Source organism: Symphalangus syndactylus, chromosome 20 (assembly GCF_028878055.3).
Source record: "Symphalangus syndactylus isolate Jambi chromosome 20, NHGRI_mSymSyn1-v2.1_pri, whole genome shotgun sequence".
Taxonomy (NCBI): domain Eukaryota; kingdom Metazoa; phylum Chordata; class Mammalia; order Primates; family Hylobatidae; genus Symphalangus; species Symphalangus syndactylus.
This window is the reverse complement of record NC_072442.2, coordinates 37,534,348-37,558,231: the sequence shown is the minus strand read 5'-3', so window position 1 is coordinate 37,558,231 and position 23,884 is coordinate 37,534,348. Positions and strand designations below refer to the sequence as shown.

Here is a 23,884-nt window from a genome sequence, read left to right as displayed (position 1 = left end):
ACTGTGACGCATCCATACCCTGGAATATTATTCAGCATTAAAAAGAACTCTCGACTGGGTATGGTGGCTCACGCCTATAATCCCAGCACTTTCGGAGGCCGAGGTGGGCAAATCACTTGAGCCCAGGAGTTCACCAGCCTGGGCATCATGGTGAAACCCTGTCTCTACCAAAAATACAAAAAAGAATTAGCTGGGCATGGTGGTGCGTACCTGTAGTCCCAGATACTAGGGAGGCTGAGGTGGGAGAATTGCTTGAACAAGGAGGTGTAAGTTGCAGTGAGCCGAGATTGTACCACTGCACTCCAGCCTGGGTGACAGAGCAAGATCCTGACTCAAAAAAAAAAAAAAAAAAAAAGAAAAAAAAGAAATGAACTCTCAAGCTAGAAAAACATAGAGTTCAAGAATGGGTGAGGGATAAACAGGTGAGGCACAGGGGATTTTTAGGGTAGTGATACTATAATGGCAGATACGTGACATCATGCATTTGTTGAAACCTGTAGAACTTTAAAACACTGAGTGAGCCTTAATGCCTGCAAAGTGCAAGAAATCATTTAGGAGGTTAGGAGATTTCAAGAAAGAATGTAAACTGTAACAACGTAATCTAACTGTATTTCAAATCTAAGAAATAAATTCACTGAAGGGGAAAGGGAAAAGGTGCTACCTAAGTAGCTTTGGAAATGAGCAGAGTTTGTAAGACTAAAGGCAAAAGGAACTGAACATAAATACTGAACTCTAGTCAATAAAGTTGTTTGCCATGGGTGTATGGGTTAACAATTCTTATACCGCTATACATGTTTACTGTAATTGAACAATTAAGTAAATGGATGATGAATGGTGGGTGCCAGGTTTCTCACTGTTGGAGTGGAAAGGAGGGGAACAGGTAGCAAGAATAGCAAGGAGAAGAGTCTAGAATGATCTATGTGGTAATGAATTAGAATTGGAGACATCAGTAAGAGCCCATGTTTTACTTTACACAGATACAGTTGGTTATATATAGAAACATATAAATCAGGTTATTATTAATATATACATGTGTATTTCCTTGCTTTGTCAGCTAAGAGGACCTAAAAGGAATGACATCACAGTAACAAGGAGCATACCTAGCACAAACATCTTGATTTCTAGGACCAATCTTCAATAAAAGGAACCTAGGCTCCTTAGAAAATGGCTGATTCTAGGACTGGGGCAGGAAATATATAAGATGAGCCTAAAGGATCTTGTAGTGTCAGAAAGTAAGGAAGTGCTGAAAACACGCACAAGCACGCAGACACTGATGGGACATGTCAAAAGGGGCACAGGAGGTCGGGCATGGTGGCTCATGTCTGTAATCCCAGCACTTTGGGAGGCCAAGGTGGGCGGATCACCTGAGGTGAGGAGTTCAAAACCAGCTTGGCCAACATGGTGAAACCTGGTCTCTACTAAAACTACAAAAATTAGTGGGGTGTGGTGGCAGGCACCTGTAATCCCAGTTACTTGGGAGGCTGAGGCACAAGAATCACTTGAACCCGGGAGGTGGAGGTTGCAGTGAGCCAAGATCATGCCCCTGCACTTTAGCCTGGGCGACAGAGCGACAGAGCGAGACTCCATTTCAAAAAAAAAAAGAAAGGGTCACAGGAACCAACTGAAAGAGCTCCCAGTGGCCAAAACTGGAACAATTTCCACAACAAAATAAAGTAATATTGGATTATAACCCAAAGTATAAAATAAGTATGCATGATTCCATACTTATATGAATAAATGGTTGAATAAATAAGTGAGGCCGGGCACGGTGGCTTGCGCCTGTAATCCCAGTACTTTGGGAAGCTGAGACGGGCAGATCACTTGAGGTCAGGAGTTCGAGACCAGTCTGGCCAACACGGCGAAACCCCATCTCTACTAAAAATACAAAAATTTGCTGGGTGTGCTGGTGCCTACCTGTAATCCCAGATGCTCGAGAGGCTGAGGCAGGAGAATTGCTTGAACCCGGAGGCAGAGGTTGCAGTGAGCTGGCATCACGCCACTGCACGCCAGCCTGGGTGACAGAGCCAGACTCCATCTCAAATGAATAAATAAATAAATAAATAAATAAATAAATAAATAGGAGACAAGAGATGAATCTCCAGTGCAGAAGAATTTCAAATAATTTATGTACTACTCCACTCTAAAGTGGGGGAGCATAACTCCCACTCCTTAAGTGTGGGGTGCACATAGCAACTTTCTTCCAAAGAGTATGGAAAGGATGAATAAGAAGTCACCTTACAATAGAGAAACCTGAAAAACATCATATCAGCCAGGTGATCAAAGTCAACATTAACAGTCATAATCATGCTGACAGCATGTACACTTGACATGATGGGACGAAAATGGCACTTTTCCTCTGTGATCTTCCTCCTCAAAACCCATAACCCTAGTCTAGTTATGAGAAAAAGAACAGACAAATTTTAATACAGGGGCATTCTACAATATACCTCACCAGTACTCCTCAAAACTGTCAAGGTCATCAAAAACAAGAAAGGTCTGGGAAACTGTTACAGCAAGAGGAGCCCAAGGAGCCTAAATTAAATGAGGTATCCTGGATGGGATCCTGGAACAGAAAAAGAACATTAGGCAAAAGCTAAAGAAAACTGAATGAAATGTGGATTTTAGTTAAGAATGTATCTGTTCTGGTTCATTAAGTGTAACGGAAGTACAATGCTAATGGGAAATGCTAACAATAAGGGAAACTGGAGGGGAAAGGAGGAATAGGGGAACTCTGTACTATCTGCTTAATTTTTCTATAAATCTGAAACTTCTAAAAATATAAAGCCTATTAATTTAAAAAGTGGCATATGGTATAATCTTAATGTTTTGCAAATAGAAAAAGATAGGGTTCAATTCATTCATTAACCTGATCTTTACTGAGTCCTTCCTTTGTGCCAGTCAGGCACTGTGATAAATACCAGAACATTAACAATGGCCATCTCTGGGTAGTGAACTGCCGCCAATTTCCTCATCTTTATATTCTCTATATTTCTAAATGTTCTAAAAATATGTGTTTTGGAATCAGAAAAAATAAGTAAAATAAAAGTCGTTATGCAAGCATGAAGTAATATTACTCACAAGTTGGATAGACTTTAATTTTTGGTTCTCATCTTCATTTCACTCAGTAGTAGTGGGCTCAGCTCAAGCAGTTGTGAAAAAGGAAGGGAAGCCCCCTGGTCAGAGATCAAGTGGGGAATAAAGAAGATCCTACAGGAGGTGAAGTGTTAAAGTATATACCTTATTCCTGTAGATGATTAATACTATACATATATATAATTTTGAACATCAACTCTCCTTACTAAATTCATTTTCCTCCAGCTTTCTTGAGTAATAACTGACAAATATCCTTACTAAATTATAAGTAAAATAGCCTACATAATTATAGTTGTTCATACTAAAATTGTTACAAAATAATTAACATAATTATCCCCCAATGATGTCACTAAGGACAAGTTGTTTTTATTATGATTTTACTTTTCAAGTTTACTCCATATTAATTTTTGAAAGACTTGTTTTCAAAACACTTTAGGAGGTCACATGTTAATTTAAGTATTTGTTTCTTCACCTGCACTACTCAGGGGAATAAAAGGTCACAAAGATAACTTCTTCCATCTGTCTCATCCAGCTTTTTAAAAAAATCTGCTCTAAAAATACACCCACAAACTTACTAGATGAATAAGCTTATAACCAAAAAAAAACATAAAGAAGTCAAAAGCAAGGCCTACATGAGAGATCATATCTCTAGTATTATATATGCTTTTCAATTCATTTTATGAAGCCAATACAACCCTGATACCAAAACTTGATGAAGACCTAGGAAAGGAAACTTCAGACCAGTATATAAAACATTCGCTCTTCAGGGCCAGGAGTAGTGGCTCACGCCTGTAATCCCAGCACCAAACTGAGGTGGGTGGATCACCTGACGTCGGGAGTTTCAGACCAGCCTGACCAACATGGAGAAACCCCGTCTCCACTAAAAATACAAAAGTAGCCGGGCATGGTGGCGCATGCCTGTAATCCCAGCTACTCGAAAGGCTAAGGCAGGAGAACTGCTTGAACCTGGGAGATGGAGGTTGCAGTGAGCCGAGATCACACCACTGCACTCCAGCCTAGGCAACAAGAGCAAAACTCCATCTCAAAAATAAATAAATATATATATATATATTTGCTCTTCAATGTACAAGATTATGCCATTCACAGTGATTACAACCCATAACCCAAAGAGGCCTAGGCAACCCTGCTCAGAACACACTACTCACCACTGAACAGGGAAGAGATTTTAAAAGATCTCTCAATATATTACCTCCTTTATTTAACCAAGGTCACTATTCTATCTGGTGGGTTTTCCATAAAGTGATCAACCTTTTACAAACAAGAGCTCTTCTAATATAAACATCATGTGCAATCACATCTGAATACCTTGGGCTTCCTGTAAGTGTAACACCCAGTGTGAAAAGCACCACTAACTGCACAAGAACATCCCCCAGATGATTCTGACATCGCAGCATTCACTCTATGTAGGACCTGATGCTGCAGAGTCTTCCCACAGTTACCTTCAACTAGGGAGTGAACGATACCGCATGGTGTAAATGTCCTCAGACCAAAGAGAAAAGGCAAAATCAAAAACAACCATAAACAATGCCACATTGTCTAAAAGCATTTATTCTTCAAGAAATATTTATTGAATGCTTATCACAGGCTAAGCACAAAAAGTAAACGAAATAGATCTAATCTCTACCTTAACTAAGAGTTTACAGTCTAGCAAAGAATACAGACTTAAATAGACAATTAGAATAAATTGTGACAACAAAGGAAGTGATGGGTGTACAGGCCCATAGTAGAGGCACCTAGTCTAGAGGGGAAAGTAAATCACGGAAGGCCTCTCAGAGAACTCATCTTTCACCTGAAACCCCCAAAATTAACAGGCCAAGAACATGTACTGGGGAAAAGGTGGGAAGTTGGTGAGATGAGGAAAAGAATGGCCCAGGCATGGGAGCATCATGTGCAGAGGTCCAGAGGTGAGAGATCACAGTTTAGTTGGAGAGACAAAAAATTTCAAATTGGAGGGCAGAACACAGAGGTCAGGAGGAGGGTGGTGAAAGACTAATATGGAGGGCAAGCTTGTAGCAATATACAGTATTTTGTACTAAAAGTAATACAAAATCATTTGAAGTCGCATATTTAAAAGGTAAACACAGCTCTGACAACAATGCATCTTTCTGTTATAATTCATAGCTGCCCTAAAACGAAAATTCTCTCAGCTTCCAGGTAGCTTATAGATATCTATGCCAGCAAGTCAGGGTAGGAAAAGCAAACAGGAAAAGATGACTGAAGGACAAGGGAAGAGAGGGTATTTGCAACACTAGAGGCATGATATGATTATCACACCCCAGCGAAAAACTGCTGTAGAATTTGAAGGCCAGTTGTAAAGATTCGGACTTGGCAGGATGCACCCAAGAGCACTAGGTTTTGTAGACTGGTGAAAGTTTCTTACATTTTCCCAAATTCTCTCATCTTGTACATTCACAAAGCTGCTCTTTTGTTTATTTAGAGGAGGATGACATCTTATGGGTCATATTTTTCAAACTACTAAAAGATTAAGGTTGCCTCCTGTTTTCTAAGTAACGCTCCTAGTACACTAAAAGCAAAAAATATTTGTCTGTGTTCCCTAACAGTTGCAAGGGTTTTTGTTGATATATGTTTCTAAAACTCAAAAGTTCACTTCAATCAACCTTTTATTTGGAGACAGGATGAATGGCCAAATGCTGTTGAAAACAACTCCACCGACCCAATACCAATCAAAGTGTTCCTAGAGGGGAAATTTCGTAAAAGTGTTTGAACTACTAAAGCAGAACTCACATTTCCAAAAAGAAAAATGGCATAAATTTCCGCCTATTCTAGCGTTACACTCAAGAAAATATTTGAGGTTTTTGTTTATGGGGAAAAGGGTTAGCACAACCCTTTGGCAAAAAATAAAAAACAAATAAATAAAAGTCTCAAGTACTGGCAAATACTCTTTACATGTGAATGCTTGTCCTCACTGGGCATAATTACAGAAATGTCCATTCTTTCCCTTTGTTGGTGATTTTATTCTCGTTTTACTTCATCAGCCCCCTGCATACTTCTGCCATCATCCCTTGTCCCATCCCCTAACCCCTCTCCTCTTTTCATAGCCTGTTGGTTGGCAGTCATACTCTCAACAGAAAGAGTTGGAGGTGGGAGTGCAGGAGAGGGAAAGAAGGGAGAGACACAAGAAGAAATTCTGTTCTCCCTTCCGTTTCGGTCCTTCCACTGGTTCTCACCTCCTCCCTACGTGGGGCCCCATTCCTGCCCTCATTCTGTCCACTTAGATGGTCTCTTCCCTAATCCTCAGAACCCCAACCTGGCTCCCATCAGCTCCTCACTCCTGCCCAGCCCTGCTCATTGGAGTCATTCCCCAGTCACAAGTACCAGCATCAGAGCTTGGAGTTGGAGAGGAGGGGGATAAAGAGTGCACTCCCCCAACTAACAAAGAGGAAGCAAGTAGAAGGGGGAGATATTCAGCAGAGAAGGAGTTTTCAGAAGCCCAAGTTGGAAGGTGGGCCCCCATCAAAATATTGTCTATAGTCCTCTTCTCTAGGTATAATACTTGAAAAGTAGTTTTTAAAAAATAGGTTGGCCTGCGAATCAGCCTAAAAACTGGTCCTTTTTCCCATAAAAACATTGCTTCTATAAGAAAATATCTAAGTGAACATTGGAAAATAATCTATGTATTGACTTTTAAAAAATTGTAGGAGCAGGATGCTATTTCAGCCTCATCTTCTCTTAAATTTTCAATGATACGTGTGTTTTTTTTCTAGTTATAAGGAAAATGTTTCCTTTATCTTGCAGACACTTCACTCTGAATACTCTGAAGCAGTTAAAACCTAAAAGACCAGACATCACCCCTCCCGGTTGGAGATGAAACCCTGGGTAGAAAAGGGTAGAGGGATAAAAAAGGTTTGTTGGATTTGTGGAGGAGAAGAGGAAAGGAGAACAAGAGAAGGAGGGACTCCTAGGGGCCCATCCCAGGGCTCTCTTTGTACTGGTGGTGGTGGGCAAGGAGTAAAAATTTGTGTCATCCCAGGACTTCCATGAGTGAACTACTAACAGTAAGACAATCTTTCCAAAAATAATGGGCTATGCCTAACCACCTTGTCATGTCTAGCCAACCATGCCTGCCATGCCAAAACAATCTCCATCTTGGAAACAGTAGAAAACCACATTTCATTCTAGGGTATCTGAGTATTCTATACATTTAGTTAAATGTCACAAGTATCTCTTTAAGTTACATATTGCTATTTCTGGAAGAAAGCAACCTAGTTGGTAATCCCGCTTGTATAAAGTCTCACTGACAGCTTCTGGTAGAAACAAAAATAATAATTCCCAATTCCCTGTCACAGGTACACTGAAGTTATCAGACCATTAGGATTTCTACAGTCACTCTTAAATATATCACTAAAATCAAACCTCTAAGACTTTAGTGTTTAATTTTCCTGTCCTATTAATTGAAACCTTCATGGAAACCTTGCCTATTTTCACATCAATTACATAAAAGTACCATAGTGGGGAAAAATGACTTTCAGTTTGTCTAGAACATGTTTTAAACTTACCTAAAACTTTTGATCTGAAAAATGTCATAATTAAAGCATATACTTTTTACCTTTTGCCAAGAAGGAAAATGTGTTGGCAGGCTAAAATCATACCTCATACCTACCAGCTTTGTTTTGGTTTGCAGGAAGTTGTCAGCATTACAATAGAAAAGTCGTCGGCATGTTCTGGTTGTGGCTAGGTTCGACCTGCTAACTGTGTTTGCCCTATGACCTAAGAAATGTGTAGTGTTTATATTTTTAATTTTCCTTCTACCTCCTGTAGAGGAAAAATGAAAATACCTATATACTCACAACACAGAGAAAACAAAAACCAGAAACTAAAACAATGAGAGTACTTTAGATCAAGTTTTAACTAGCAGCCAGCCTAGAAATCCAGGATTAACACTTTTGCAATCTTTATTTGAGAGACTAAGAATATATTCTATAGAAACGTCTGCATATGGCCAGGCGCAGTGGCTCACGCCTGTAATCCCAGGGATTACAAACTGAGGCAGGAGGATTACCTGAGTTCAGGAGTTCAAGACCAGCCTGGGCAACATGATGAAACCCTGTCTCTACTAAAAATACAAAAATTAGCTGGGCGTGGTGGCACATGCCTGTAATCCCAGCTACTCGGGAGGTCGAGGCATGAGAATCACTTGAACCCAGGAGGCAGAGGTTACAGTGAGCTGAGATTGTGCCATTCCACTACAGGCTGGGTGACAGAGCGAGACTTTGTCTCAAAAAAAAAAAAAAGAAATGTCTGCATATGTACACTAAGATGCACAGATAGAGATGTTTTCTACAGCAGTGTGGATATATAAAATATTTGGAAACCTTAAACATCCATCAATAGGACAACTGCTAAATAAATTGTTAAATACTGTGTAGCAGTTTAAATATATATACACATAGATAGACGGATAGGTTGATTTGCATGAAAAAGTCTCCAACACTGTTATGGTAAAAAAAAAAAAAAAAGACAATAAAAACAAACCAGGGTGGGTGCAGTGGCTCACACCTGTAATCCCAGCATTTTGTGAGAGAAAGGATTGCTTGAGCTCAAGAGTTTAAGACCAGCCTGGGCAATACAGCAAGGCTCTCATCTCTACTAAAAATAAAAATAATTAGCTGGGCATGGTGGCATGCGCCTGTGGTCCCAACTATTCAGGAGGCTGAGGTGGGAGAATCACTTGAGCCTGGAAGATTAAGGCTGCAGTGAGCCATAATCGTGCCACTGCACTCCAGCCTGGACAACAGAGTGAGACCTTGTCTCTAAAAAACCCCAAAAAACAAACAACCACCCCGCCAAATATTCTATATACTTCTACGTTGTGCAAATATTCTATAATAAAAATATATCTATCAGTTATTTTCATAATTTAAAAAATACATGGACCATGACATCAACCAAAATGTCTAAAAATAAAAAGATTGCAATACCAAGTGTTGGTAAGGATATGGAGCAACAGGGACTCCCATATACTGCTTGTGGGAGTGGAAAATGGGTATAATCACTTGAGAAAAGTATTTGGAGTTTAACATAAAACTACCCTATGACCTAGTAATTCCACTCCTAGATATATTTATCCAAGATAAATGAGTGCTTATGTTCACAAAACAAGTTATACAAGAATGCTCATAGCAGCTGTATTCATGATAGCCAAAAACTGAAAACAACTCATTGTCTATCAGCATAAGAATGGATAAACAAATTGTGGAATATTCACACAATGGAATACTATTCAGCAAAAAGGAACAAACCAATACACACAATAACATTTCAAAAATATTATGTGGACAACAGATACAAAAAAGTACATACTGATTGCATTATGATAGAAGTCAGAACAGTGATTAGCTCTGGGAGGGAATACTGACTGGAAAGGAAACTTTCTAGGGGGATGGAAGACGGTGTGGGTGTATACTGATAAGGTATCTTGATCTGGGGAGTGGTCACATAGGTGTATATATATGTTTAAGTCAACCAGTTTCAACACTTAATATAAATAGTATATAAGTCATACCTAAAGTACTAAGAAGAAAGGGAGAAAAATGGAAGAAAGGGAGGGAGGAAGAGAGGAAGAAAAGAAGAGAGAGGGAGGGAGAGAGGGAGAAAGAAATATTAGGCTGTTGCAAAAGTAATTGCAGATTTTGCCATTTAAAAGTAATGGCAAAAACCTCAATTTTTGCACCAACCTAATGGATGGATGAATGGATAAAAGGGCTCATACAAAAAGTTATGAGAAAGAAAAGAATTTGGGGGGCTTTTTTTTCCAAAACAGTGTCTTGCTCTGCCACCCAGCCTGGAGTGCAGTGGTGCTATCTTGGCTCACTGTAACCTCCAACTCCCGGGTTCAAGCAATTATCATGCCTCAGCCTCTAGAGTAGCTGGGATTACAGGCATGCGCCACCACACCCAGCTAATTTTTGTTTTTAGTAGAGACGAGGTTTCACCATGTTGGCCAGGCTGGTCTCGAACTCCTGACCTCAGGTGATCCACCCGCCTCAGCCTCCCAAAGTGCTGGGATTGCAGGCGTGAGCCACCATGCCCAGCCAGAAAAGTTATTTTTAAAGGAGTGTAGTTTAAGAAGGTTTATTAAAATGCAGTGAATAGATGTTTTCTGTAGCTACCTATACACCCCAGCATACTTCTCATGCTAGATTTATAATACAGTACCTTAATTAATTCCAGCTACTACAATATTGGTTTAACTAAGTACAAATATGTGCCATTGGATATATTTTAGTAAAGCATCTATTATTTGAATAAAAATTTTATTTTCCCATAACATACTCATATTAGAATATCTACAATGTTAGGAGGAGACCCTAAATGAGAATTCAAATAATTCACAAATGATTTTATTAGAGCCAGCAGCCTTGAGGAAGACTTGCTATCTGGATGGTAAGACCACTCTATTCCTGAGCTCAGATCTGTCCTATCTTCCATGTAAATGCTGGATAGTAAAATTAAGTAGTGGAACTCAAAGACTCCAAACCTGAAAATCCATCTGTTATAATCACCTAACCTATAATGCAGCACTGACAAACTGGAAAGCAAGCAATGAACTCGGAAACACAGGGGAAATAAATATGAATAAATGTAGCAGAAATTATAGGATTTCTGTAGGGTGTAATGGCTTATAACATGAAAAAATTAGATCTATGATAGGTCAATATGTTAAGATTCTCAGATGGTGGTAAAACTTGATACTTATTTTTCCTATATTTAAAATGATTAAAAACTGTTTAAGTATTATACTTATGAAATTAGGTAAAAATATTATCTTAATAACTGGTACTACAGTTCCTCTTAGGGAAAGAACTGTCATTGTTTGGGAAAATAACTTGTTTTGCTGTGTGTGGCTATTGGGGTGGGAACCTAAACAACTATACAGATAGTTAAACTGCCTTTTCATGTGGAAGGGAAAAAAATATATGTATTTTTTACTTCAGATAGGATAAAGAAAGAAAGTGACAATGAGAAGGCATAAGGCTGGGAACTAAATCAAGTGAAAGAATAGAGGATATACACTGATAACTGGGGTGGCAGAAGGGTATTTAGGAATAGGAATGCCTAATGCTCAAATCATTTGCATGACTGCAATATAAACCCCTCCTCCCCATCCTGGCACTCCCTGATTCTCCAGTGATGTTTTCTGTACTCATAGGGACTTCATGTGAATAGGCTTTTGTGGATATTGAGAAGTAAAATATGTCTAGGCCAGGGCTTCTCAACCTCAGCACTATTGACAATTCGGGCCGGATGATTCTTTACTGTGGAGGGACTGTCCTGTGTATTGTAGGAAGTTTAGCAGTATCCTTAGCTTCTACCCACTAGATGCCAGGAGCACCCTCCCGAGCTGTGACAACCAAAATGTCTCCAAATGTTGCCAAAAGCCCCCAGGGTCAAAATCACCCCTGTTGGCAACCACTGGTTTGGGCCTACACAACCCAGGAGAGACAGCATGCATAGCAGCAGGGGAGCCTGGAGGGAAAGCTGACCTCAACAATGCATGCTCTTTGAGAATCACCCTGATCCTGAGGAGAGCTGTGAACTTCTGTGGGGAGCAGCTCTTACCTACAGTTCAAAAGACCTAGGCAGTCCATCTAACACTAGACGATAATCAGAATGAAGTTCAAATATCTCTACCACGTTTTTTTAAATTTTAGCAAACAAAAGGGAGAAGGAGAATAGACCTTTTTTAAAACTGGGAATTAATGCAAAATACTAGTTTTACACACACAAAATAGTGTTCTTTTTTTTTTTTTAAGACAAATTTTGCTCTGTCGCCCAGGCTGGAGTGCAGTGGCATGAGGCAGGAGGCTCACTGCAACCTCTGCCTCCCAGGTTCAAATAATTCTCCCGCCTCGGCCACCTGAGTAGCTGGGATTACAGGCGCCTGCCACCATACCTTCTGGGTAATTTTTTGTATTTTTAGTAGAGATGGGGTTTCACCATCTTGGCCAGGCTGGTCTCAAACTCCTAACCTCAGGTGATCTACCCACCTCGGCCTCCCAAAGTGCTGGGATTACAGGTGTAAGCCACCATGCCCAGCCACAAAACAGGGTGTTCTATAACAAGGCAAGGAACACATATCTTTCCTGATATGCTCAGTCATACACAAACAGACTAGGTAAAGCTTCAAGTGCCATCTCATAGAATCCTTTTGTGACAAAACAAAATTTCAACTGAAACATCAGGGTAGAAAAATTATATGCCTGGGAATCTATAAGAATATAGAAAATTCAGGCTGGGCGCGGTGGCTCACGCTTGTAATCCCAGCACTTTGGGAGGCCAAGGCGGGCGGATCACGAGGTCAGGAGATCGAGACCACGGTGAAACACCGTCTCTACTAAAAATACAAAAAAATTAGCCGGGCGTGGTGGCGGGCGCCTGTAGTCCCAGCTACTCGGAGAGGCTGAGGCAGGAGAATGGCGTGAACCGGGAGGCGGAGCTTGCAGTGAGCCGAGACTGCGCCACTGCACTCCAGCCTAGGCGACAGAGCGAGACTCCGTCTCAAAAAAAAAAAAAAAAAGAATATAGAAAATTCAGAGAACTGCAGGCTAGGTGACAACAAAAGCAATGAAGCTAATTTTCTCTCTCCTTCCTCCATAAAGTTTCTCATCAAAATGATCACTAGACTCTGAAGGAAAGAAATGGAGATTTTGAAAGAATCCCTAAAAGTCGGGCTGGGCGCAGTGGCTCACACCTGTAATCCCAGCACTTTGGGAGGCTGAGGCGGGCAGATCACGAGGCCAAGAGCTCGAGACCATCCTGGCCAACACGGTGAAACCCCATCTCTACTGAAAATACAAAAATTAGCTGGGCTTGGTGGTGCGCACCTGTAGTCCCAGCTACTTGGGAGGGTGAGGCAGGAGAATCGCTTGAACCCAGGAGGCAGAGGTTGCAGTAAGCCAAGATTGCACCACTGCACTCCAGCCTGGTGACAGAGTGAGACTCCATCTCAAAAAAAAAAAAAAAAAAAACAAAAAGCCTCCCGCAATGGAGAAAAAGGATAAAAACAGGGATGGGCCACCAATATAAGCAAAAGACCATGACTGGGAGTTTCCCTGTGGAAAGGCAGCTGCCAAAACAAACAAACAAACAAACAAAAGAGGTCAGTTGGATTACTCAAGTGAAAAAAAATTTAATTTTATTTATCTGACATTTATATGGTGTTTAGTACATACCAGATACTGTTCTAAATTCTTTTCAAATATTCATTCCTTTATTCTTCATATAAATTCTGTAAGATAGGTACCACTATTATCTCAATACTACAGATAGGTACCATTATTATCTCAATATTACAGATCAAGAAACAGAGGCCTATGGTCTATTTAGTGAGTAAATTGTAGTTAAGAAAGTGGAAGAGTTAGAATTTGAATCTAGGCAAATTGCACACAGAGAAAATATATAGGACCTATGAGAAAACATTAATGTTCAAAAAGAAAAGACCACCTGAAGAACTAAAGAAATGCCTCCTTCTGAAGCAGATTTATCATTAAAGAACAGAAATGTTTAGAAAATTTCTAATTCTCGGCAACATCCAAAAAGTCATTAAATGTACAAATCAACACTTTATAGATGTAATGAAAATGAGACAATGAATGATGAGGAAAGAATACATGGCAACTTTTTAAAAAATAAATAAATGTTGAATTTAAAACCATAATGAAAGCAATGACAGATGAGACAGTAAAAAAGATGAAACAGAGACAGCATATCAGGAGTCCAATATATGTATGCTATAAACCCAAGTATGACAGAATAAAACAGATAGAGCAGAAGCATAATAGAATAAAACTTTCTCAAATCAAAGGGAGACCTCAGTCCATAGATCAAGAGGGTTCACTACATACCAGGCAAAATTATTAAAAGGCCTTCCTGGCATGCTATTGAACAACAACAACAAAAAGTATTAAAAAGTCTAAGTAAGACCTTGATACTAACTAATGACATTTTTGAGAGCAAAGAAAAATATTCTATACACCCCCAGCTGAGAGGAGTGGATTATAAATGAAATATACCAGGCTGGCATCACACTTCTCCTTCACAAAACTGAAGGCCAAAAGATAATGGCACAACTTTTAGAGGCTTAGTTGAGGGGAGGTTGAAGGAAGGGGAAAAGTGTGATCCCAGAACATCGTGCCCGCAGCTAAGTTTCTATGAAATAAGGGAGACACATTCTCAGACGTACAGAGGCTTAGTAAGCCTATTATCAAAGAACCCTTCCTGAGAAATTCACTCAGCATTATATTCTAGATCATCAACTACCAGGACTTTACACACTGTCCAGTACAGTAGCCACTGTGGCTACTAAGCAGCTTAAATGTCGCTAGCACAACTGAGGAAATAACTTTTTTTTTGTATTTAATTTTAGTTAATAATTTAAATTGAAATAGCCACATGTGGCTAGTGGCTGTTATGGTCAACAGCACAGTCTTAATATCTAAGAGATAAAATAGAGTTCAAGGATGAAAAATTCATGGTACCAAAAGTAAGAAATGAACAAGTTAAGCAGGGAAAACATTCTTGTTTGTTTTTTGAGACAGGATCTCACTACATTACCCAGGCTGGAGTGCAGTGGTGCAATCACATCTCACTGCAGCCTCAACCTTCTGGGCTCAAGTGATCCTCCCACCTCGGCCTCTCAAAGGGTTGGGATTATAGGCATGAGCCACCATGCCTGGTCCGATTTTTATTTTAAGACATTAGGGTAAAACTATTTGTGGAATAAAAATAGGATATATAACTTGAAGGAAAAAAAACCCACTTAATGATTGTCTTATTCCATTTGGTCTGCTATAACAAAATACTACAAACTAGGTAGCTTATAAACAACAGAAATTTATTTCTCAAGTGGGAAACTGGAAAGTCCAGATCAATGGCAGATTCAGTCTCTGCTGAGGGCCTGCTTTTTGGTTCATAGATAGCACCTTTTAACTGTGTCCTCACATGGTGGAAGGAGTAAGGCAGTTTTCTGGGACCTCTTTATTTTTTTAATTTTTTTTGAGATGGAGTCTCGCTCTGTCGCCCAGGCTGGAGTGCAGTGGCGCGATCTCGGCTCACTGCAAGCTCCGCCTCCCGGGTTCACGCCATTCTCCTGCCTCAGCCTCTCGAGTAGCTGGGACTACAGGCGCCTGTCACCACGCCCGGCTAATTTTTTGTATTTTTAGTAGAGACGGGGTTTCACCGTGTTAGCCAGGATGGTCTGGATCTCCTGACCTCGTAATCCGCCCACCTCAGCCTCCCAAAGTGCTGGGATTACAGGTGTGAGCCACCGCGCCCGGCCGTCTGGGACCTCTTTTATAAGGGCATTAATCACCTCCCATCACATTTGTAATTAGATTTCAACATAAAAATTTTGGCGAGTCGCAAACATCCAGAGCATAGCCGTGATCTAAGAAAACCCTCCGGAAAGGCCAGGCAAGGTGGCTCATGCCTGTAATCCCAGTACTTTGGGAGGCCGAGGCAGGCGGATCACGAGGTCAAGAGATCAAGACCATCCTGGCCAACATGTTGAAACCCCGTCTCTACTAAAAATACAAAATTAGCTGGGTGTGGTGGCGTGTGCCTGTAGTCCCAGCTACTCGGAAGGCTGAGGCAGGAGAGTGGGCAGGAGAATCACTTGAACCTGGGATGCGGAGGTTGCAGTGAGCCGAGATCGCTCCACTGTACTCCAACCTGGAGACAGAGTGAGACTCCGTCTCAAAAAAAAAAAAAAAAAAGAAAAGAAAATGAAAACCCTCAGGAAGGTCAGGCAGGGTAACTCACACCTGTAATCCCAGCACTTTGGGAGGCTGAGGCAGGCAGATCATGAGGTCAGGAGTTCGAGACCAGCCTGGCCAACATAGTGAAACCCTGTCTCTACTAAAAATATAAAAATTAGCCTGTCATGGTGGTGTGCGCCTGTAGTCCCAGCTAGTCAGGAGGCTGAGGCAGGAGAATCGCTCGAACCCGGGAGGCGGGGGTTGTGGTGAGCCAAGATTGCGCCACTGCACTCCAGCCTGGGCAACAGAGCGAGACTCTATCTCAAAAAGAAAAGAAAACCCTCAGGAGACGATAACAAGTGAAAAATTATAAGTAGAAAAATCAATAGACAAACCTGTGCACAAATATGTCCCAACTTTTAAAGTATATCCATATAATGAATACTGAGAAAAATACATGGAAATTTAACAATTATTGATTCTGAGTAACTGTATCCTATTGTGTGTTTTCTAAATTTTCTATAATTAGCATTATTACTTTTATAATCAGAAAATTTTAACACAAAAAAGAAATAGAACTATAGTCATATCTCACTTTTCAGAATTCAACTGAGCAGTAGCGTCACTGATCTGGAAGACAATCCAGTTTCAAAAATTAAGCAAAAAAGATTCTGAGCAGCCAAAATACATCTCACAAAGCCCACACTTAAAGCTGTGGGTACTTTGTTCACCAAGAAAGCCCTTTGTAACTTCTTTTACATATATCTCAATTCCAACTAACGTGGTTATCTGATGTACCAGAAGCACTGGGAATGTAGACACACAGACAAGGGTGCAAAGTGATAGACCTTGGCCCAACAGCAAGAAAAAAATAATGAAAATAAAAATATAAAGCAGCCACAGACACTTACAAAGCAGTTCAGGGGCAACTATGGCCAAACATCCTAAACAATACATTACCATAAAGTATGATAATAGATATTCACTATAACAACTTTGAGTTAAAGAGTGCTCTAAAGAGGTTCATTTGAAGATAGCCGTAGACTGGTTGGCTAAAGAAGAAAAGTTCCTAATGCATTTTAGGAAAAACCTGATCACAAATATTTATAATAAAAAGATAAGAGTGCTTAAAGAGAATCTCCTCAGCTATCCAGAGCAACTCATTTCTGCAAGTTTCCCATAGTTAGAATTTTACTATACTGAAACGGATTTTATGATTGGCTGCATTGACTAATACAGATCTGGAGAACAATCTGGAAGGAAATGATTAATGACTGCTTCTTTACAAGGAAGTTTAAAAATAAATAACTATAGGCATATCAGAATCAGCATTAACCTAGCAATTGCTACTACATGCAGCCAGGTTGTTGATGTTATTTTGGCTTAAATCCATATTCTGGGCAGGATTTAGTACCATGTAGACAGTTGAGACCTATCAGCTACCAGGGTAATGTCAGTAGGCCCCATTCCATCACACAGGACAAACTACAAACCAAAGAAATATCTATTCCACCTCCTTCATACTCGTCCCTTTTGCTTCTGACTTCAAAAGCAGGGCTAGAAAGACCAGGAAGAAGAGACTGATTATGTTTATATCCGTGGAGCAGATTATGCAACTGCCAGCACTTCATTGTTTTTGTTTTCAGTGTGGTTATCACAAAACAGAAACAAAAAGATAACTTCTACATCTGAAGCCCCATTATTTGAAAACAGACTGAATATTTCCTCCTCTTTCAATAAAGCAGAAAGCACCCTCCATTTTACTTATCTATGAGGTATTTATTTGTTGATGGGGACTAGTTACTATTTCTATATGAGAGCTTGACAGAGTCTATCTAAAGAAGCTATTTCCTGAGTTACTCTAGAAGCCTCACACTGTTTTGATATTTGCCAAGAATCCAAGATAGCATTTTTTTTTTTTTAATTTCTCCACCTTCCATACCCCTCAGGGCTAAAAAGAGAAAAACATGACCACAAGCATAGTTAATGGTCCATTAGCACTCTGACCGCTCTGAGTTTCTATTTGTCTTTTGTTCCTTTTTCTTTTAAATATCCTTACTATTTATTTTTTCCTGTTTACAAAAGTAATACATGGTCATTGTCACAATTCAAACAACACAAAGATGTATGAAATAAAAATTAATAACCTCCCCTCCTCCAAACTCTCACTCTTCTCCCAAGGAAGCCAATGTTAACAGTCTGGTATACATTCTTTTTTACTTCTTCCTAGGCTTACACAAATATTTATAACATATGTGGCTTTTCTGGTTTTGTCTTTTGGTTTTCAAGCAAAAATAGGATAGTACATGTACTATCATGCATTTTGCCTTTTAGTCTTAAAAATATGCCATGGACACTTTCCAAGCCTATATACAGATCCACAGAATACTTTTTTAGTGGCTGTGAAGTATTCCGTAAGACAAATGTCCCATAATTCATTCAACCATCACCCTGAGTCTCCCAGCTTATTAACATTTAGGATAGATCTTTGTGCATATACTACTTCATGACCTTTAACTTCAGTGACAGATTTTTAGAAGTGAGGTTTCTAGGTCAAATGAAACATTTACAAATGTTTCAAATTTTATATTTAAACAAAATTAATTTTAGGCCTTGAGAATTTGTATTCTCTTCTTCATTATGCAAAATTTTGTTATCTACCATTCACAATGCTTTACATATTTTATTCTTAAAAGCACACACATTATGTCAAAAAATGCCCCTGTCATTTATGCTTGTGTAGTTATAAATAAATAAATGCTTAAGTTATGGTTGTGATGTTCAGCGTTAAATCACTGTGCAAATGCTTATGCCTTGGTTTATGAAAGTAGTAATTCATTGTGGAAACCCCACCCCCACAGCCATGTGGCAGCACTAGAGTTGCAGCCGTCACATCCTGTGACTCCCTCCCACAGAGTGACTATATAGAGATCAGGACCTCTATTTTTTCTAATTGTCAACAGTTAACCTTAAAAAGTGTGTGGTGGGGAGACAAATAGCAACAAACAACAAATTGATGGCCATTTTGGGTTTCTAATATCGACAGATTATTTGTAACACAGTGAATAATCCTCCTGGTCTACACCAGAGACTGTGTTCCATAAGAAATAAAACTTGTAACCAATATGTTGCTATTATTATTACAGGAACCTTTCAAAAACATATTCTTCAAACATTTTTCAATAGAATCACTGGATGAATCACACTTTACATTTTTTTCTCTACTTCAGATTCAAGTTCTAATTGCAAACTTAAAAAAAAAAAAAAGCCTTAAAGAAATACATCAACCAACGAAGCTCCTTATAATTTGGTTTCAGACTCTTTCATATATTTTAAAGACCTGAGCACCAACAGAGATTGTTAAGACACAGCAAGCTTGATACAGAAGTATGTGACATGCAATTAATCTCTATTCATACCCTGCTCTACTTGTCAGCAAACAAACGTTCTGCTTTAGAAGGAGATCTGAAGACTTCAATTAAAAACAGTCAGCTAACTAGAAAATAATCTAAGCTAAAGGAAGGTGGCAGGTGCAGAAATGAGTTGTTTACCAAAGTGTCAGTTTTGAACAATAAAGAACTGCACCTCAAAAATGCTGAAGGAATGGATTTCATTGCAAGCCTCTGAAAATAAAACAGAATTTTCTACCAAGCCTAGACACAAAACCGAAGTATAGTTTAATAAGCTTATAAAATAGGTTTGTTCTCATCAAATGAGAGATACTAATAAAAAGAATCACTTTATATCTTTCAATTGAAGGGCAGAGTTAAACTTTTTGCCACAGTTCCTTCTCTCCTAGAAACCAAAGATAATTACAGCCTTCCTTCACAAGCCTAATATTGAACCAACAACAGAGGGAAAGGCTGGATTGTTTCTTCTTAGACCCCCAGATAATGCTCTTTTACCCTGCAAATAGTTTTCTACCCCCAAAATTTAGATTTATTCTGATCATAAGTAAAATGGATTTTGGAAACCTCACCTCAAAAGAAATATCTAGTTGACAGCTTTTACATAGAAGCAATCCAGAATGGAAATAGTGCTACAAACAGACACCAAAAAGACTTGCCAAATATTTGATTAGGAAGCATTTATACCCAGATAACAAGGTAATGGAGATATAAAACCAATTAAATTGAGAGAAACTGAAAAAACAATACTGCTTGCCAAAAATATGACCTGCCCAAAGCAGGCCATCTGTTAAATATGTGTCAAATATGTCAACTTAGATGCCAAAAGGCTTAATTCTGAATAGTTTCCTCCTGGGACCCTTATGCAACTGCAGGTTCCAGGCCTCTGTCCTCCCTGGAAGGTTAATTACAGGAAAGCAAGTAAAAGTGACTTTCACCATGAAACCCAGCAAATGAAACTGCCCGTTAGCAAGGTCTCTTTACGACGTCTCTTTGGAGTGTCGGCAGTGTGTGTTGAGTGTTGATGGGGATGGCCGGAACTCTTTAAACCACCACTTAGACACTGTAGTTGGAAGGTGAACACACCACAATGGGGGCACTTCTAGAAAAGGAGGAAATCCCATACTGAGAATGAGCCTGCCTTGGGGTGGGTGAGACCCCTAGACGTCTGCAGGGTGATAAAGGGAGGGCTGGGGTTTTCGCACTGACAAAAACTCACGTCAACCACCTGGCCTTGGCCCATGGGGATCCCATGAGCCCCTCGCAGCCCCCTGGAGAGCCTCGGAGACCTCTAAGCAGGAAGGTTTGGGGTCTTCTGTGAGAGGTGAGGAAGTCGTGGCTGGGGAAGGAGGGGGACGGGAAACCCTACAGATTTGCGCAGTCCTTTGGAGAAAGGGACAGGTCGAAGACCAGGCAAGGTGGCATGGGGGACCAAGAACCCGGCCTGAGGACTTTAGAAGCCGGGGAGGGGAAGTGGAGGCGTGGAGGTGCCTCAAGGAAAAAGATGTGGGACTCCAGGGAGTGAAAGGGGCCCTGAGGTGAGAGGATGGAAAGCTGGCTCTAGGGAGTCGAGGGCTCTAAAAGCCTTAAGGTTCTAGAAGGAGGAGAGTGACGAAGCTGAAAAGAAAGCGCGGCCGTGGGAGGCCTGGTGTCCCGCCCGTTTCTGCCTTCGGCTCAGCACTGGAGGGGGCCTGCGCCAGGGCGTTACCTTCCAGGAGCCAACGGATCTCCTCAGGGAGGGCGGCGGCCTGCATTTGGCTGGGCGGGAGAGAGGCGGGACGGGGCGCGGGCCCTGGTCGGGAGGCGGACGGGCTGGAAGGCGACCCGGCTGCACCGCGAGGCACCTGTACCTCAGCCGCGGTCGCCGCTCGCCCAGCCCGGCCGCGGGGCGGGGCCGTGGGTCCCCAGGCGCGTCAGGAAGAGGCGCGGGCGGCGGGCGGCGGGCGGGAACCGGGACGGGGCGCGGGGCGTGGGTGCACTTGGCGCTCACGCCGGGGCCCCAGGGTAGAAGGATTGGGTGTGCCGGAAGCACTGCACCATGCGAGGCCAAAGGTGCGCCCCTCCAGCACCCACCAAAACAAAAGACTTCACAAGGCTCAAAGGACCCACGGCTTTGGAGACTCCATCCTAAGCACCGAACAGTTGACCTCACGGTGGCAGATTTGAAAGACCACGGGGTGACTGAAGTAGGGTGCGGGGAGGCAGAATCCAAGGAAGAGATGAATCCCCGTCGAGCATAGCGCCCCTCAATTGCCGGTCCAGTTCACATCTCCATCCCCAGAAAAGAGGGCAAAACTTCGCTCTTAGGGAAGCCATAATGTTGAAAGGAAATGATGAATTCCCAATAAGCAATATAAGGGCACCAACATTTGGGAGAATCGCGGCAGCATGGCAGCAAGGGACACAGGAAACCAAACTGTGCCATTCTCCCTCAGGCTGGAAAGGCCCTGAGGAAAGGAAGGGGTAACTCAGGGAGAAAGCTGAGAGAGAGGAGAACAGAGCCCTTTCCCTCCAAGAGCTGCGGAAGGGAGGAAAGTGAAGGACAAAATCACAGGGTCTCATTCAAGGGACAGTTGGTGTCAGTGTCCTGGTTGTGACATGGTACTGTAATAGTGCCAGATGTTACCCTTGAGGGAAACTGGGTAAAGGTAGACAGAGTTCCTCTACTATTTTTTAAACTCTCTGTGAATCTGTAATTCTCAAAATAAAGAAGTTTTTTAAGTACAATAGGTCAACTGCCATGAAAAAAGTATAAAGTGCTATGGTTGATAAAAGAAGGGAGTTGAACACAAGAAAAGGAGGGAAGAGGACAGGCATTGTGGCTCACACCTGTAATCACAGCACTTTGGGAGGCTGAGGCAGGAGGATCACTTGAGCCCAGGAGTCTGGGGTTACAGCCAACTATGATCACCGCAGTGTACTCCAGCCTGGGCAACAGAGCCAGACCCTGTCTCTTAAAAAAGAAAAAAAAAAAGAAGTGCCAGTGTGCATGTGAGTGTTTAAAGGTGCATGTGGTGTTTGAGATGGGCTCTGAAAAACACAACAGACTTTGAAAGGACAGGAGGACTTTCCAGGTGGAAAGACTAGAGTAAAGAAAGATGGAAAGAGCCCTCACCAGCTTGAGGAATAGTTAGTAGCCCTCTTTTACTGGATGTTGTAGAAAGACTATGGTTGTCAAGATAAACTGCAGCTCTACTGTGAAGGGACTTGAAAGTCAGAATAGGAATGTTGAACTTAATTGAGTGGGCACTGGGGAGCCATTGACAATTTTTGAGATTGGGAGTGACTTAACCAGAGCTCCAGTGTAGTATGTGGCCTCACACATCTCCACCTCTGCCGTTTTCCTTCTTTGTAAAAAATGGCGCTTCTATTCTCAGGCTCAACCTACAGAATATGTAGAAAAGATTAGGAGTGGTAAGAAAAGACAAAAGGGGAAGTGGGTAAAATGGATTTTATAACAGCCATAAGGGGAATAATGATGGACTCAACCTAGCAGACGAGGCAAGAGCAGTAAGAAGAAATCATCGAGGATGAGTGGTAGAAGTGCCTGCCTCCTTGTACTGTTTCCCATCCAGAGATACAGCCTCAAAGATGAGGGTGTGATCCTTTAAGGAGTACAGTGCATCCTGCCATCTGAAAAGGAGTGGTGCATTGGTTTCAGTGTCACATGACCCACCTACAAGCTGCAGTAAATTGGGGTGAGGGGACAGAGGCTGGCATCAGTCTCTCTGGGGTATCTGGCTCCTGCTCATCCTCCTTCCCGCCCTGAGAAAGTATAGCAATGAGTGGCTGGACGCGGTGGCTCATGCCTGTAATCCCAGCACTTTGGGAGGCCGAGGCAGGCAGATCATGAGGTCAGGAGTTTGACGCCAGCCTGACCAATATGGTGAAACCCCGTCTGTACTAAAAATACAAAAATTACCTGGGCATGGTGTTGCGCGCCTGTAATCCCAGCTACTCAGGAGGCTGAGGCAGGAGAATCATGTGAACCCGGGGGGCGGAGGTTGCACTGAGCCGAGATCAGGCCATTGCACTCTAGCCTGGGTGACAGGGTAAGACTCTGTCTCAAAAAAAAAAAAAAAAGAAAAGAAAAGAAAAAAAGAAAGTATAGCAATGGGCAGACTACCTCTTTCAGGCTTGGAATCAAGTACCAGGTACCCCCATGGCATTTTTACCAACTTCACCACTTCACCTATAAAATTGTAGCTGCTCTAGAATCATTTTGAAGTACTTATGAGGCATACTAAAAAGCAAGGAAAGATACGTGGGAACTGTCTGCGCTATCATCTCAATTTTTTTTTTGGTAAATCTAAACTGTTATAAAAAAAAAAATACAGCAAGGGAAACAAAGTCTCCCCATATGTCAACCTAAACTTTGCCTTGCTTTCCTTCTTGGCAATAGAAGAAAATTTGATAACCTCTCCCTCTTCTTCAAGGGTATGGTGTCACATACTAATATATGCTACCAGCTAATGAATTGTTTGATAAAGAGCAGTAAACCCAGGTAATTGCACTTCTTTGCAGGCTTCACTGCCTGTCATAGCTTACTTACACCAAGGAAAACAGTAAAAACTCACAGTGTATGTATTCTACATGCATCCTTCCTTACAAGAATCTCTGGGTTTTAGAGAGACAGGGGTAGAGGGA

The 23,884-nt window shown here is 41.3% G+C and overlaps 1 protein-coding gene across 15 annotated transcripts in view; it reads right to left on the bottom strand.

Moving 5' to 3' along the window:
• SKAP1 (src kinase associated phosphoprotein 1) overlaps nt 1-21,258 on the bottom strand; it is a 300,217-nt gene extending 278,959 nt beyond the window's left edge. For 5 of the 15 annotated variants that reach the window (XM_055257340.2, XM_055257342.2, XM_063628799.1 and 2 more), the window contains exon 1: nt 20,946-21,165. In XM_055257340.2, coding sequence (XP_055113315.2) covers nt 20,946-20,991 — 46 coding nt within the window. In that variant the 5' untranslated portion in view covers nt 20,992-21,165. Of the gene's footprint in view, nt 1-20,945 lie in introns of all 15 variants that reach the window. The other 10 variants (XM_055257337.2, XM_055257339.2, XM_063628803.1 and 7 more) reach the window with 6 other exon arrangements.
• Nucleotides 21,259-23,884: the final 2,626 nt, after the last annotated feature.